Source organism: Daphnia pulicaria, chromosome 6 (assembly GCF_021234035.1).
Source record: "Daphnia pulicaria isolate SC F1-1A chromosome 6, SC_F0-13Bv2, whole genome shotgun sequence".
In the NCBI taxonomy this organism is placed as follows: domain Eukaryota; kingdom Metazoa; phylum Arthropoda; class Branchiopoda; order Diplostraca; family Daphniidae; genus Daphnia; species Daphnia pulicaria.
Window position 1 is genome coordinate 10464557 of NC_060918.1, and position 14930 is coordinate 10479486.

Genomic DNA, 14930 nt, shown 5'->3' on the forward strand with positions numbered 1-14930 from the left:
AGCTAATTTTGTAATAACGCAAATAGTAATACACAGCAGAAAACAATTTTGGTTTCAACAATTTATATTTTTTTAACGAGGTAATAATATTGATTAAGAGCGAAATGTTTAAGAATCGTTGTGAAAGCGGTAGAATTCATCGGAGTAAAAGAATTTTGGTGGTTTAACTTTTCTTTCTCGTTACAGTTCCTCATTCGATCATTACACCACTGGTTTTCTAACTAACCAACAGGACATTTTGTTTACTTAGGGAAAAGGGACAAAAGATTTGCATTTTCAATTGATATAAATCTAATGATTTATCAGTCTTGAATTTCAGCAACTCCTCAGCTTCAACAATGGATCAAGTCTGAAACGGCGGCATACGATCGAACTGAAACGAAAGAAAAGAGATTAAGTTCCGAGTCGATAATTAAATAAAATTTTTCATCCATCATTACCTTAACGTGGGTAAATGTAGCAAGAGACGACACCAAAATGTAAGACGACCATCAGGCAACACCAACTATTTCACACAAAAGTTCAACACTGCATGGACACCAACATGGTAAATTGAAGTCAGTTGAACTGCAGGTCTGCAGAAGATCCATTTCAGTGCAACTTTCAATCACAAAATGACTGCCACACCACTGTACGCCAGACATTACCACCAGCAGCTTCAACGCCAAACTGACCCGAGGAATCTACAAAGCAAAGGAATATCAGTTAACCAAAAACATTTTCAAACTAGTATAAAAAGGGAAATTCAGTTCTGTTAGAGAAAAGCTATTGTTTAACAAAATTACAATTTTACACAAGCTGATGAAAAAATTTTCACAAAGGCTCTTATTTGAAGCAGTTATTGTCAAATATTATCTAAATCAATTTTTAACTCAACTCAAGTAATTTCTAAGCAAAGAATAAATACACAGGCTACAATTTAAGTAAAATGCAAGCCCACTTATGTTGTCTTTCAAGTAAATTGTTACCATTTCAGATTTCCTGTTTTCTTCCCATTTTCATCTCGCAACATGATACATCAGAGGCATCTTGTCGATTTGGCACTGGACGCTGAGAAAAATCTCAATCAACCTGCCAACAAATAAGTAAGATTAGCAAAATAAACTTTTCTAATTATTATTAACTAGAATGCATGGTTTCGCAAGCTCGATTCAAGTGCATCTCTCAACTGAAAAAATTCGCAAAACAAATCACAGAAGATATTTGCAACTAACGTGTAACTTTTGATTACAAAAGTGTGGTAATTGGTAATTAAAAAAAAAACTCAATTTCTATCAGAAACTCAATCACAGTATTTTTATGCAGTAACAAAGTCTTAGGATTATTAAGTTACTCAACATTATTACTTGTACTGTTCTAAAGTACTTTGACATGTGACGAAACGTGCAGCATGCAGCAAGAGACGACATTTTGAAATAGTGTACAGCAGGGCATGGCCACATGGAATTTGCAAGTATAAATTTAAGGCCATGTTATTCCATAAAAAAATATTCACATTAATAAGGATAAAAGCAGGAATTACCTTTTTTTATGAAGAACAATGTCAGGAAAGAAAGTACCCAGCAATGATGTCTAGAGTAACGGAGTAACCTTCTCGGCCAGCGTCTCGGAAGAAAAAGAATGATTTTAGATTTTTAGCCTTTTTAGGTTTTTCGTCTCAAAACTATGGAGACCCTCTTTCCAATACATCCCTCTACCAACACACTAGAGCTGAATAGTTTAATCCCTAAACACACTGAAATATTTAGCCACCTTGTGACAGCACTTAACATCCACGGACGAAGACGATAGTCAGTAATAAGAATGTCCGCTCTAGCTCGTTGACACACTTAATTGAAATTGAAATAAACCAACAATAAAAGGCAAATAACTTTGTTACTCACGTAATATTCTCCCCTCCAAATTTCAAAATTTGTATCAAGTCTTCACCAAAAAGCCACCACCGCAGCATCACAACAGACGAAATCCCAAGGTGATGATGCTTGAGTTGTCTGCTGCTTGACAGAAGTTTGCTTCCGATATTCGATTCGAAAACGCAGCGTCTCATCCAGTTCTGCCTTAATTACGTTAAATACGTTAACATTGATCATCATATTTTGAATTAAACCAACTTAACTATTTATTAATGGCTACCGATCCCCAAGTTGTAATAGACAAATCTTTGCGATCCGTCTTTGGTAACAGCCAATCTTAGATCACTGTGTCTGCTGTGTGATGCATTTTCAATTTTTTTTAATTTTTAGTGGGAAACATTCCTTATGATGTCACAGAAGAGAAACTCAAAGATATTTTCAGTGAAGCTGGGCCAGTAGTTTCATTCAAGTAATTTTATGTCTGATAAATGTAATTTGTATCCTTTCTAAACTTCTTAATATAAAGGATTGTTTATGATCGTGAAACTGGAAAGCCCAAAGGATATGGATTCTGTGAGTATCGTGATCAGGAGACAGCTCTTTGTGCAATGAGAAACCTTAATGGTTATGAAATAGCTGGAAGGACATTGAGAGTTGATAATGCTTGCACAGAAAAATCGCGGCTTGAAATGCAAAGTCTAATGCAGGTTTGAAATTAAGTTGTACATTATTCTTTAAAAATAATTTGAATATTAGCATACTCAAACTTAGGAAAAAACAACAGAGAGCCCCTATGGTGATGCTGTTGACCCAACTCAAGCACCTGAAATGATTTCAAAGGCTGTGTCATCTCTTCCACCTGAGCAGATGTTTGAGCTGATGCAACAGATGAAACAGTGCATGCAAAATAACCCCAATGAAGCCCGCCAGATGCTTTTGCAGAACCCGCAACTTGCCTATGCCCTACTCCAAGCCTTGGTCGTCATACGCGTAGTTGACCCCAGCACTGCACTTAGCATGCTGCAGAAGGGTCCGGGCCAGACCGACGTGGGAATGGGAGGACAGCACTTTGCCAAAACATCCAACTTTCCAATGCCAAGTAACGAACCTTGGGTTTCAACCTCGGGTCCCAAACAGGGACTCCTTGGAGATCGCCCTTTTACTGGTATTTTGTAACCAGTGACCTAGCGTCACTGCAAGAGGCATGCACTGACATTAGTTTTTAGGTCAAGATTTGGATTTACGTCATGCTGATCCTCGAATGGTACGAGGCGACCACGATTTGCGAGTACCACCGGCCGCTCCCATGGCTGTAGGAGGAATAGGACTGCCACCAACGATGCAGCAACAGCCGCCCGCAAGGCCTGCACAGACTATGCCTGAGATGGATTCGTAAGTTTACGAGCTGCAATTTTAGTGAGGAACTTCATACTGATTTAACAGCATTTCATTTTTACATTAGGAGGCGTGACCCGCGTTCCAGTGGTCCAACCGGTCCACGCGACCCACGAGCAGGGATGAGCAGGCCGGGTCCCGGTGTACCTCCTATTCCAGCATCTCAGCCAAACGTTCCTCCACCTGTTTTACCTAGCGGGGGAGGTGGACTTAATGTGCCAGTTGCTGCTGCTCCTACAGCAGGAGCTATTGGACGTGCACTGGGGCCAGGAACTTCAGATCAAGAAAAAGTATGTTTAAGACAAAAAAGCTCGTTTGCGATAATAATTTTGACGGTTTCTTTTAGGCTGCTCTGATTATGCAAGTCCTTCAACTGTCTGATGAGCAAATCGCTCTACTTCCACCAGAGCAGCGCCAGAGCATTATGGTTCTTAAGGATCAAATTGCTAGAAGCAATCGTTAACAGTTCCAATATGATTTGTGTTGACACAGAATCGAAGGATTAAATAAATTGCAGCAAATTTTCGGTTGCAAAATGGAATCGTCTTTTTGTCATCAAATGTGTGTAGTACAGATGCAATTGTGAAGCCAAAAAAAAAGAGAAAACAAATAACTAAAAAGGAAGAAAGTAGGAAGACTAGAAAACTAACCTGTTGTACAATTGGCATTTAACTGCTGCTTCGTTATGGTGACTGATGCTCCAATAATTGTGAGAATCAAGCTATCTCAATGACTATTCGATAAGTAACAAACAGGTTAGGTATAATCATCAAGGCGAGATAAAGTTTAACATGGATTTCTTAGAATTCATCGAATTGGGGAGCCAGCGCAAAAAAAAACTTAACAATCGAATGATAAAGAAAAAATATATAGATATATTCCCTTATTTTAACTTTGTCGACATTGGATGGCTGCGCGAGGATCTTCGTCCTGATCATCGTCTGGAGATGAGGCTGGACGACGAGGGCGAACTGTAATATCTGGCATGGCATCCTCAGCCGTCGCACCCATGTTCATAAGAAACATTTCGAAAGGGTCGGCATTCATGCGTCGTTGATTGGCCATCGCTGCTGATTCCGCGTCAAGTACCACACTCCCCAAACGATCTGAGACGACTCTTTCCTTACGGTTTAGAATTAAATTATATTAAATACTGTTGACTAATAAATAATTCAAAAATAAAATTTTTTAATCTGAACCTGTGGTAGCGGAGACCATATGCGAACCACCGAATCGATCCCCGATGAGGCCAACATACATGTGAAAGGATGAGGCTGAAGACAATTAACGATCGATTCATCACCACGCAGCACTCGTTCAACGATTCCAGTGTTACGATCCCAAATAAAAAAACATCCGTCGTCCGATCCAGCTAGAATATACTGCCCGTCGCTAATAGACAAACATTTGGTTAGATATTATTTTTCCAATTTTGTAGAGAACTAAACAAAACTCACTTTCCAAAAAAATTGGCTTCTTTAATGTCAGTGGTAGTATTGCAATGACCGCAATAACGGCTGGAGTAGTCCCAGTATTGCGCCCTCCAATTTTTTTCGTTTTCTGTTAAACTCGGAGAATTGTCCCCATCTTCCAATAAATCAGATTCATCATCCAACTCTCCTCTCCGAGCAGTTTCCTTCTCGGAACGTTGTTCTTCAAGCTCAAGCTTTTTCTGGACTTCGACATGAAGAGTATTGAACGTGGAACTATTGGCTTGTTGAGGAAATCTTTCCCTGAGCAATTTGAATGCCTGGTCGGCCAAAACCACTTGGCCAAGATCTAATAGACAGCGTGCTAACCGGTGAAAGGGTTTGATTTGGTTAGGGTCGATCTTCAATGCACTAATGCAATCCTTGAGAGCAGCATACGTGTCTCCGTCCCTAATTATTCAGAACAATCGATCAAAACACATTCACGGCGTCACAAAACTAAATAAAAAATTCTTTCGTTACCAATTACGTTTCATGCAAGCTGTTGCGCGATTACTGTACAAGACTGGCGAATTTGGTGCTTTGATGAGAGCCTGTAGAATCAGAAGAAAAAACATTAACATTAATTGCCCACAATTTAATGATGCTACGCATACTTTGCTGTACAATCCAATGGCTGTAGTGTACTGCCGTTGCTGGAAGGCCGCGTTGGCCTGAATTTTTATTTGTTCTATGTCTGGGGGTAACGTGAAACCTTTAATTCCATTTAAAGGTTCTTTACCCAAAAGAGGCACTTGAGTAATTGGGGGATTTGGTGTTAGGCAATCATACAAATAAATCTGTTCGCCTCCTAAATTCGCCAAAAGATAGCGACCTGACGGATCGAATGTAACATACGTCGACGCTAACGAGCGAAAACGGCGACGGTAATCATCCAACTTCTGAGGCAGATGACCTTAAATACAGATATGCTTTTTAAATGACAAACTTTAAGGTAAGACTTTTTTTTCATACCCGGAGCGAAATATTGAGCACATCCAAGCGGAATAGCTGAACGACTTTCTTCACTTTGTGAATTAGTTGCCAATGAGTATTGCCTACCTCGGTTGGGCCTTTCTGCGGAAAACTATAATCAATTTGCAGTGCAGAAACATAATGTTACATTAAGAAAGCTAAATCGTTGAAAATGTTTCTATTTACCGGAACAGATGTGATTTTAATCATTCGTCTGTCATACAGGCGTATGAAAGGATCATTAGCTCCAACGACAAGTTGTTCGGTCCGAATGGGATTAATTGCGATCGATTTTACCTGAAGAATATTTTAAATAAAATATTAATAGACCAGGGAATAAATAATGGTTAACCCATGCGCGTAGCCTACTTCAGCCTGTTTTCCCATATGGCTTAGTAAATTAATAAGAATGTTGGACGGACCATTCGTACATGTGTGAGGTGTCCTCAAGTCAAATTGCCTAAAAAAAAAATCGCGTTGTATTAATATTTTATCATGGAAAGTGTTAACGAACAATTGTTCTCACATCACGGTCCCATCTTCAGCCCCACTCCAAAGTAGGTAGGGGATATCAGGAGCTGTCGCCAAACGTTTGACACGACCAACATGACAATTACATTGCAGACTAGTCTGAGGAGTGGAATTCATAGATTGTGCATGGTCCACCCAATGGATTTTGACTCGTCCATCTCCAGCTGCACTAGCTACTAAGCCATCCATTGATTGTGGCATGAACTATTCATGTTAGAAAAAAGGGTTACATTTTTCTGGAAAAAATTATTCAGCAAATAAATTTTTCTCAACATACTTTCACAGAAAAAATATTGCCTTGATGACCTGTAGATACAATAAGTATCAACATTTAACAAACATACATTTATCTTATATACAAATTACCTGTATCTATATTAGCAATTTTTTTCTTTAAAAATGGATTCCAGAGTATGATGTGAAGGTCATCTGAACCAGATGCTAAAATTGAACCATCACTGTTCCATTCCAGACAGTTAACACAGCCTCCATGACCAGTAAGTTCGTAATCTAGACCAAGTCGGTCAATCAGACTTTTCATGGATGACAACTTAGATTGGTGTACCAACCGTAATGAGTCCTGCATAACACAAAATTATTTACAGTGGTTCTTGAAATAAAATGGTAATTTTGAATCTACAGCATTTCACAGACTTGCATCATGATAGTTTACGAATATTTAGGTACTGGCAATCTTACGTTTATCTCTTTGGATCTCAAATAACGCATCACCAAAGAATCACTCAACCATTTGTGTTCCTCCATTTTCAAACTTCAATGTGAGTAAAAGTTCTCAAACCGAAAACATGACGTGACAACGAGAAGTTGATATACTCCTTTACAAACTACGATTTTTAACCTGAAATTCTTATTAACGACAAGTAGTCGTCTAGACATAGACAGTGGACGTGTGGTCTTCTGAAGAATAAAGATTTGTTATTGTATGGTCAGGTGTGTCACAAAAACTACGCGGATTGTAGATCTAATTTACGCGGAGATTCTTGAAAAACGTTTGATTTCTTTTCTGCACGTAAGCCACTGTTCCGAGTTGCATAAAAATTGATAAATTCACACTATAATACAGGTATGAATTAGAATTACGCAATTTCACAAATTGAATAAATAGCAAAATAGCAAATCAATTATTTTTACCGAAAAAAGAAATCTTATTATCATGTTACGCCGTGGAGATTCCGTGAAAAAAATTTAGAATTCCAATGTTTTATTCTGAATATAAAACTCGAATTTTCGCGATTTTAATTTTGCACGATCTTAACTTAGGAAGGGAGAAATTGACAAATTTACGGTTACCAGAAGTAACAGCCATCCGTCTTCATGGATGCGCAATTGCGCACGCACCACAAAGAATTCACGAACTGGCCAAAACCAGTGTCACATAATAAGCCAAAAACATAAGTAGCTATTAATCTATTAAAAAGTGAAAGCAATGAAAAATCTAATGAATTAATAATAATTTCTATCGTTCATTCATTTGAACAAATTTCAATTATATGTCTAAACAGGTCTAAACCGGTCTAAACGATTTATTCCAGAAGAATAAAATAAGAGGCTTAAATAGCTGCTCTTTAAATTCGTTTATCCATTAAAAGAGTTTACACATCGAGTATTACAAGGTAACAAACAAATATGGCATATTGGATTATGTGTTTATGATACATGAAAGGTCAACGATGCGACACGAATGCTGCAATAGGAGAACTTGCTATGTTCACACATGACTAGATATGGGTATGAAACACATTGATATATTAATTAAAGGAAATAGAGGTTTTAAAAAAAAACTAGTATGGATTATCTTGAGCGACGGAGACCGTTGCAAGAGCAGCCAAAGCGATGCGGCGACCAGGGCGAACACCAAGATTTTCCCACTTGATCCAACTGAGTCTGGCAGTTAAATCTATTTTGGAAAAAAAAAAAACGATGAATATGAGACTCGGATAATTTATTATTCAGGGAAAACTTACCACTGGTATTCCACTCAGCTCCGCGTTCGGGTTTGATTTCTCCTCTCATACACTTTTCGACAAAAGTGAGCGGATCTTGATCAGACTTGATGACATCTTTGAGAAGGGCGATGTAAGCTATAGCCAGTCGAAGAGTGTCGATCTTGGACAGCCGTTTTTCATAAGGAAACGTAGGTACGTGTATACGGAGCTCGTCGAAGGCAGAGTTGATGCTGTCACAGCGAAAAAACCTTCAATTCGACAATGATTTCCATCGTACGGAATCCGGACCAAAAAAGAAATTACCTGAGCATACGCTTCCGTTCACGGATGTTGGCTGCAAAGCGTTGAACTCGATAAGGACTATTGGCGTAGTATCCTTCTTCATTGCCGGAATCTCCACCTTCATCACCTTGGTATCCTTAAATTGCATAACAAATCATTCACACTATTTAAAAGAAAATGGAATGAAGGAAAAAGTACCGTAGTAATATTGTTCCGATCCTTCCATTCCGACAGCGGCGACTGATGTGGCATCCTGATGTTGTTCGGCTGTTGACGAAGATGCAGTGACAGGATTCATGGCTCCGTAATGGTAGAAAGAAGAGGACGGTCCTGCTATCGGATCAAAATTGACTGGATGATCCAACAAACGGTAGTCGTGATGCTGCTGCTGGTGTTGTTGAAACGATGATGTCGACGAAGCAGACTGAACTGGTGTTAAGGAAGCCTCTGCAAATAAGTGGACTTGATCGTCAGCTGCTCTTGAAGAGGTGCTGGCCATGGCTGCTGCTTTTCTTTAGAACTTTGATTCCTTGATTCAATCGTTGCTGTGTGATGGATCAGCCACTCGTCTCGGCAATTGAACTAGTATATATGTTGGTAGTTTCTTCTATTTTTTGTGTGATTCTGAACAGGCGGGAATGAGTGATCAGAAGCAGAGAGGTGCTACAAAACAACTTGGGTCCGGGAAAGTAAAGCTCGACTGACAGAAGAATATGTCGCTCAGTTCTAGTGCTCAGATCATCTGGCTGCTGCTGGATCTGATGGAAGTAGCACGCATTATATAAGGGGATTTCAGCCCTCGTCTTCAGCAGCTGGACCAATCACAAGAGTTTTCGATCTCAATGCATTTCTCCCTTTTTTTCCCTTTTCGCTCTTCCCTGCCCTCGTCTGCATTTGACACGTTTCTTATTGCCACCGTTCTCTCGATTCACGAACGGCGGTCCACAAATAAGAAAGGGAAGAGGGAGGGGGCGCTTCACGTCGGGAACATGTGACCCATTCGTTCCATCAGATCTCTTCCACCAATCCCCTTGCAGTTTTGCGAGTCGGTCTCTTTCTCACAGGACACAAAGTAAACTCCGCCCTCTATAGTAGGCTAGTCCTTCAGCCTCTTTCCTAAAACCATTATGAATTTGCTATACGTTAATCTAAACTTTGTATACTTACATTTCCTATTAAGCTAAAAAAAAATCGTTGTAAAGTTTGTTTTACGGGATTTTTATTAAATTTTATTTTAAAAGATGACTATGTAATTGGGAAGAGTTTGAGAGGAAAAATTAAAATTTATTTCGTTAAAACGAATGGAATTTAAGAATTTTGGCGAGTGTAAAATGAAAATCATCTGAAAGCAATGTAAATCAGTTCACCTTAAACCACGTACATGTAGGAAGACCATAAAAAAGACTAGGGCAGGGAAGACCATAATCCTTAAAAGATCAAAATCCCGCACATGAGGTTGGCAATCTCCTCCGTCTTAAACACTTACCACGTTAAAAAATAAAATAAAAACAGGTCTAGAATGCAGAATTTAGACCAAATATCAGAGAACCTTGATGGAAGATTAATGAAGAGCAAAAATCTGCCGAAGTTTGAACCCATCCGAAACCGAAGGTTAGCATTTCGTAATCGATATACTGTGAAAAAAAGAAACTATCCTACTTTAAGGAATTCAGTAATTGTTTTCTACGTAATCACGTTGATTTTCCATTAAAAATTATATTAGGGATCCTTGGGTGAATCGGAGTTATCAAATATACTGGTGGCATCAGGAAAAAAATATGTTTTCGTCATGCTAAACTTGGGGATTTTAAAAGTTAATCGTGATGTTTTTCAGCTGATTCGTTTGTTTGACAGTGGGAAAATTGTGGGTTACATGACGACCCGTGAGCGCGTGTGAAGGGGCGGTAGTTCCTAGCTGCGCTCGAGCAAAAGGCGACGCCCACTTCTACTTACAAAAGAGATAGTGTGTATCCTCGCTGTTTATACACACATTCGCACGAAAAAAGTTATTCACTGGGACGATAGAAGAAAAATAGTAGAAGGGGACGTCTATCAATTCAGATGTTTTTACGGTCCATTCGACACGGTGTCATCATCTCGTACGAGTTGAACCAAATCACCTTCGAATCCCACAGTCGTCAACATTTGAAAGTCATGATAAGTCCGATGGCTTCCAAACCAATAAAGAAGTAAGTGTAGATAAACATTGATTGACATCAACTATAAGATACATCAACTATAAGATACAAAATAATCCGAAGGAAATCAATTGAACAATCAGTTAGCACAATTTGTTATACTTTAACGTTTGGCAAGAGTTCCCATGATCAAGATCCCATAAGCACGATGCTCGCTTGCATAACGAATAAAAAAAAGCGATTGGCGATATCAAGTACCAAACATAATTGATAAAGTTTAACTACTGTTTTTCCCAGATCATCACACTATTTCCTGTTATGGGTGACAACGCAAGCGGAACTAATTTGACGACCGATGCCGACAATTTGGATACAGTTCGAAAGATGGGAACCGCGAAACCAGTATTTACAAACAACTACACCACCGTGAAATCTCAATTGGGTGTGTGTGTAGGGGTCTAGTGTACATTCACGGACAAAAAATCCCCACTCGTTCGTGAAGCTGTCAATAGCAAGCGGTCGGAACGCCCATTTCCCAACCCTTAACGCTCATCGTGGTCGCGTGCCGCTGGTGAACGAGTCGCGTGCCTCAGAGGACTCGACGACAAATCGTTTCCCCCCTATCTCCCACCCTTCCTCTCTTTTCCAGCGAAGTCTTTTGTATTCAACTACGAAGGGGAGTCCTCCCTACTGGATAGGCCAACCTCCCTTGTTATTTTTTGTTAACTACTAAGCGCCCATCCGGTCCTCTCTATCGCGGCAGGGATTTTTAAATCTCACCCAGTTAGTGACAAATATTGACATCCAAAGGATTTAGTTGCGATACAAACAGATTAATTATTCATGTCAAATTTTTTTTGGAAAAATAATCAAATAAACTGATTGCACTGAGCGAATTATTCACGCAATAGTAAGATTATTTTCCAATAAAAAATTGTAACTATTTTAGTATTTTTAATATCTAATTTATCCTTTAATTTATCGACTTTTACCACTGGTATTGGTAGAATGAACAGAAAAATATATTTCTAATAAATGATCATGAATATTATCAGTTAAGGCACTAGGGAAAGAAAAAAAAATAGTCTCCTACTTGAGAACTGGAAATAAAGAAGAATCACAAGATTTGATGATCATTTTAAGAAGTCTTCCTCTTCGTCGTCATCGTTTGTCGCAGAAGCGTCAAGCGGATAAAGATGTCCGTTGCGCGGAGGCTTACCTATCCCGCAATCCCAGAAGTTTGGCGGGGTGTTCAAATAATACGTATAACGGTTTCTATGAACAGCGCAAAAGTTCATTGAAACGGGCATTTTGCGAACGTCAACCTTTTTGGCTTCCACAGCTTCAAGAAATAACTTTGATTTCAAATAAAAATAAACCATATTAACATGTGAAAGGGTGTTATAATGGCACCAAACATACTTGATAGCAATCCTTGCAAGGCCACTCTTCAGGTCCTTTTCCTCTGCGCCTTTTCTTTGGTTCCTGATTATCCCTACTATGTAATAAAAAAAGGTCACGATGAATCACGAGAATTTTTGGGTAAAAAGGCTAAATTTCTTACGGCGGACTGATCCTGACTGTTTTGGTTGGCATTCGAATTTTAGCGCCATTAGCGGAGGCCGTATCGCTAGGCAACCTAGTCAACGTTAACTTTGTCTGTTTGAGCAATTTGTTTCTTTTGCTGGTTGGTGTCTGTTGCTCCGCTAAAGAGCGATGGCCAGGTTTCTTCAGCATCTCTTGAGGATTAATGTTTTCCGAATGTCTCGTTTTAGACACTGACGGACGAAGAGCTTCAGTCTTTATAGGTAAGCACAATTCTTGGGCAGTTGGTTTGCCTTGATTGAGCACTGCAGACGGACGAGACGGAAAGCCGAAATCCGTCAGAATAGGCGGGCTATAAATGGATTCGTCCAAAAGAGATGCAGAATCTTCTTGTGATTGCTTCTGAGGCGTAACTGTTTTGTTTTTGATAGGGGAAAAGCACTTCGTAGAAAGTTTAGTGGGAGATTTTCTACGCTTTATAATGGGGCTTGGGGCAACGTGTTGGGACTTGAAGAACTTTTGAGTATTGCTCTTTATTTGAGGATAATCGAATGGTACTGTCTCAGGAATGCAAAGAACAATATCTTCTCCAGGGCCACCAAAATGCTGTGTTTCCATATCACTTCCTTCAGGAGATGACGGAGCAAGAATGCTTGCATCATCATCATCCATTTCAATAGGGAATGAACTGTTTGAAAGTTGTTTCTGCAGTTCTAGTCTTTCTTCTGGTGAACTAACCTTATTACAATCTTGAGAATTGTTACTTTCAATTACTGATTGAGAGACTATATCCCGAACCCGTCCCAAGACTTTGTTATCTCCATCCAAAGAAGAATTTATAATGAATGCTGAAGCAAAAACATCATTATTACCATCAAGTGATTAATTATTCATTCTGAGAAAAACTTACCACATTTCTTGAATTGCTTTTCCATTTTCATATATTTTTGTTCAAACTCAAAGCGGTCCTCCTCATAAGTGATGCACTTTTTGCATTTTGAGTTTTCTTTTCGTCTATTAACATAAAATATTTTAAGTAAGTTATAAAAAAACATATATCTTAATCAATATTAATTAATTGACTAATACTTTGTCTTCAAGGCATCCAATTCTTTGGTCAATTTTAAGCATTGTTTCTTTTCTTTCTTCACCTCTTCTGTTAAACCTTGATTTTCTACTTTTGTTTCATTGTTTTGTTTCAGAAGATCTAGAATATATCAGTAAATATATGACAAGACACAAATATATGGTGAATATTGTTTTACCGTTGAATGCAGAGCAAGCAAGTTTTATGAATGCAGTGAAAACATATTCTTCTTTATTCTGATAATCCTGCAGACAAATCCCTTTAATACTGGGATCAGCAGATAAATATCCAACAATAAGATCCATTGCTTGTCTAAACTCAAAACGATTCCCAATTACTTCAAACAAGAAAACGATGAGTATGAGCGGGAAAATATGATGAACTGAAAAATGAAGTTACTGTAGCACGAACACACTGTGAGAATGTTTGGATACTATTATATTCTCATGGTGGTTACTGCATATAAAGCAAGTGCTAGCACGTTTCGAGTTAAAGACAAATTTATGAGTTACGACTTACGAGACTTGAGAAATAACTAACTCAAGGTGAAGGGAAATGGTCAGAAATTTGAAGTTTTGATTACGGAAGATTTTGAAGGTTCAAGTTTTGAAGCTAATCAGCAACATCAAGATTGGGCGCACAAATCCCGAAATAAAAACGTGACTGAAAGCGGACTGAAAGTTAATAGTAATTATTAATTGTTTTACATGTTTAAATTAAGTAAATTATTCGTCACCAATTTTAGCATCTTAAAACCATTATCTATCTATTTTCTAAAATTCATAGATATTTTATTATTTCTCAAAGATCAGGTTTCTCCATCTAGCGGAGAGTATTTTAAGCATTCGTTTATTTCCATTTTAATTTACTTTAATTTGGAAAATTGGGACAATATAAAAAATTAAATAAATTACGAAACGTTAAGCGCATGTAAAACGTGAAAATAATATATATAATTTACATCATCGTGACCAGTGCACCTAATGTTAAAAAAAGGATTTTAAAAATACAAAACCTGTTTAACAATTTCGGATAACTGACTCTTAACAAATAAAACGAAACAAGTTACTTTAGATAAGCATCTATCTGGTTTTTTCTAGTTTAACATTTACCAAAAATAATTGAAATAAAATAAAATAAGTGCAGCGTCCGTGAGTACCGGGCCATATACCGGTACCGTGCTGGTTTCTCCATTGTCAGCTTTAATCAGCTGAATCATCACTTGTCGGTCGGAGGCTACGCCAGACGAATAAATGCATGATAAAGACGAAAAACACAAAATAAAGTCTGGAACTTGTTCGTTGTCTAACATTTACATCTCTGCTAACAGGAAACATTAAATCAGGTTTTTGATTCTTATAATCTTATAAAATTTCTTTATTCTTTTCTTAGATAAAAGTATTTAATTTACTTCTTTTATTCACTCAAATTGTCACAAGGCTATTATTATAAGTAGGACTCCCTATTATTAAGGGAAGAACATGTATAATAGAACAGACTTTCAGCGTGCATTTAGCACGAAACTTTTAGTTGTACAGAAATATGGAAATTCAGCACAACTTTCTTTGTCTGGAGGAATCAATTTTCCTCATTGAAACAACAAGCTCTTTAAAATGTAAAAATCTGGAAAAGCTGTGAATGAGTTAATGAGGTTTTCAAATGCTTCGGCGAGTGCTCATGCAAAGTAG

At 38.1% G+C, this 14930-nt stretch overlaps 4 protein-coding genes and 1 long non-coding RNA gene across 9 annotated transcripts; 1 reads left to right on the forward strand and 4 right to left on the reverse strand.

Moving 5' to 3' along the window:
* Positions 1-46: 46 nt before the first annotated feature.
* LOC124343380 lies at positions 47-1898 on the reverse strand. Of its 2 annotated transcripts, none has more exons than XR_006919188.1 (5): positions 1884-1898; positions 1523-1726; positions 969-1071; positions 441-683; positions 47-373 (listed from the first exon to the last, which is right to left on the reverse strand). It is a non-coding gene; the product is annotated as an uncharacterized LOC124343380 (long non-coding RNA). The 2 variants fall into 2 exon arrangements; XR_006919189.1 differs by having other exon boundaries at positions 1523-1735.
* Positions 1899-1943: 45 nt separating this feature from the next.
* On the forward strand, positions 1944-3789 carry LOC124343281 (cleavage stimulation factor subunit 2-like). Its single transcript, XM_046796553.1, has 7 exons — positions 1944-2177; positions 2244-2322; positions 2380-2560; positions 2625-2952; positions 3080-3245; positions 3316-3538; positions 3595-3789. The coding sequence occupies exons 1-7, from the start codon at positions 2126-2128 to the stop codon at positions 3709-3711; spliced, it is 1146 nt and encodes a 381-aa protein (XP_046652509.1). The 5' UTR covers positions 1944-2125; the 3' UTR covers positions 3712-3789.
* On the reverse strand, positions 3770-7182 carry LOC124343182 (WD and tetratricopeptide repeats protein 1-like). Its single transcript, XM_046796400.1, has 12 exons — positions 6923-7182; positions 6590-6803; positions 6501-6529; positions 6219-6427; positions 6062-6152; positions 5879-5989; positions 5693-5804; positions 5335-5633; positions 5201-5271; positions 4706-5128; positions 4448-4640; positions 3770-4370 (listed from the first exon to the last, which is right to left on the reverse strand). Exons 1-12 carry the CDS (start codon positions 6986-6988, stop codon positions 4137-4139), a joined length of 2052 nt encoding a protein of 683 aa, XP_046652356.1. The 5' UTR covers positions 6989-7182; the 3' UTR covers positions 3770-4136.
* Positions 7183-7752: 570 nt separating this feature from the next.
* Positions 7753-11507, reverse strand: LOC124343327 (neurogenic differentiation factor 1-like). 3 transcript variants are annotated; one of them, XM_046796642.1, is made up of 4 exons: positions 8671-11507; positions 8494-8599; positions 8209-8438; positions 7753-8141 (listed from the first exon to the last, which is right to left on the reverse strand). In XM_046796642.1, the coding sequence occupies exons 1-4, from the start codon at positions 8969-8971 to the stop codon at positions 8026-8028; spliced, it is 753 nt and encodes a 250-aa protein (XP_046652598.1). In that variant the 5' UTR covers positions 8972-11507; the 3' UTR covers positions 7753-8025. The 3 variants fall into 3 exon arrangements, with proteins under 3 accessions (XP_046652598.1, XP_046652597.1, XP_046652600.1); XM_046796641.1 differs by having other exon boundaries at positions 8494-8608; XM_046796644.1 differs by having other exon boundaries at positions 7754-8141; positions 8209-8420; positions 8494-8608.
* Positions 11508-11608: 101 nt separating this feature from the next.
* On the reverse strand, positions 11609-14172 carry LOC124343239. 2 transcript variants are annotated; one of them, XM_046796499.1, is made up of 7 exons: positions 13762-14163; positions 13421-13579; positions 13245-13362; positions 13066-13169; positions 12175-13003; positions 12033-12108; positions 11609-11965 (listed from the first exon to the last, which is right to left on the reverse strand). In XM_046796499.1, the coding sequence occupies exons 2-7, from the start codon at positions 13545-13547 to the stop codon at positions 11744-11746; spliced, it is 1476 nt and encodes a 491-aa protein (XP_046652455.1). In that variant the 5' UTR covers positions 13548-13579; positions 13762-14163; the 3' UTR covers positions 11609-11743. The 2 variants fall into 2 exon arrangements, with proteins under 2 accessions (XP_046652455.1, XP_046652456.1); XM_046796500.1 differs by having other exon boundaries at positions 12033-12105; positions 13421-14172.
* Positions 14173-14930: the final 758 nt, after the last annotated feature.